Below are 778 nucleotides of genomic sequence, written 5' to 3' on the forward strand. Positions count from 1 at the left end.
GTGAGGCGGCTGGCGCGCGGGGCGGGGTGCAATTGGGGGGGGAGAAAAGAAAGGACAGAGGGGAGGGGAGGGGAGGGAAGGGAAAGGAAAATGAAATTTTCTCCTAATCCTTTCATCGAATAGCTAGTGACCACGACTCTCATCATTTGAAAACTCCTTGAAATCAAGCATCTCTTGGTCAGCTTGCCCCCTAATTTGTTTTGTTTTAAGGACCCTCTAGAACAAGGAAGGCGTTTTCTGTTTTCTCCCAACCTTCTGTAAATCCTTCCCAAGATGGAATGACTGGAATTCCAGAACCAGGGATGACCGGAGCATGAGAAAGATGGGAGTGAGTGTGGTCGGACCTCACCTAAGAAGGCCAGCCGTTCCCAAGGCATCCATGCCCCTGGGCCCCTTGCCCACTTGGCCCCTCTTCCCTGTCAGATTCAAGGCTTCTGATTCTAGTGGAAGATAATTGGCTTCTTCAAGGAGTGTGGGCACACTAAGCATGCCACTGGCTTCTCCCAATTCCTAAATAAGGGACACTTACCAGGCAACTGCCAGGGACCCCCACATCCTCAGGCCTGGCAGCCGTCTCCCGCCCTGGGAGAATTTCATCTGAAGCAGTTCCAAGCACCTAAAGGAAACGTTGGCCCCTCCTCTTCCCCTCCAGTGCAGGTCTCAGGGGTCACTCAGGTGCCAGAAAACACAGGTGGGTGTCACACTCTCAGCTCCTCCCCACCCCTCTGCATGGCTGAGGTGAATTGCTTTAGCTGCGGGAGCTCAAAATAAGAATGCT

At 53.1% G+C, this 778-nt stretch overlaps 1 protein-coding gene across 1 annotated transcript in view; it reads right to left on the reverse strand.

Annotated features, from left to right (window-relative positions):
- Positions 1 to 555, reverse strand: part of C1H1orf127 (chromosome 1 C1orf127 homolog) — a 38,296-nt gene extending 37,741 nt beyond the window's left edge. The window contains exon 1 of the mRNA XM_025354509.1: positions 530 to 555. Coding sequence (XP_025210294.1) covers positions 530 to 555 — 26 coding nt within the window. The remainder of the gene's footprint in view (positions 1 to 529) is intronic.
- Between the last annotated feature and the right edge of the window lie 223 nt (positions 556 to 778).

Source organism: Theropithecus gelada, chromosome 1, assembly GCF_003255815.1.
Source record: "Theropithecus gelada isolate Dixy chromosome 1, Tgel_1.0, whole genome shotgun sequence".
Taxonomy (NCBI): Eukaryota; Metazoa; Chordata; class Mammalia; order Primates; family Cercopithecidae; genus Theropithecus; species Theropithecus gelada.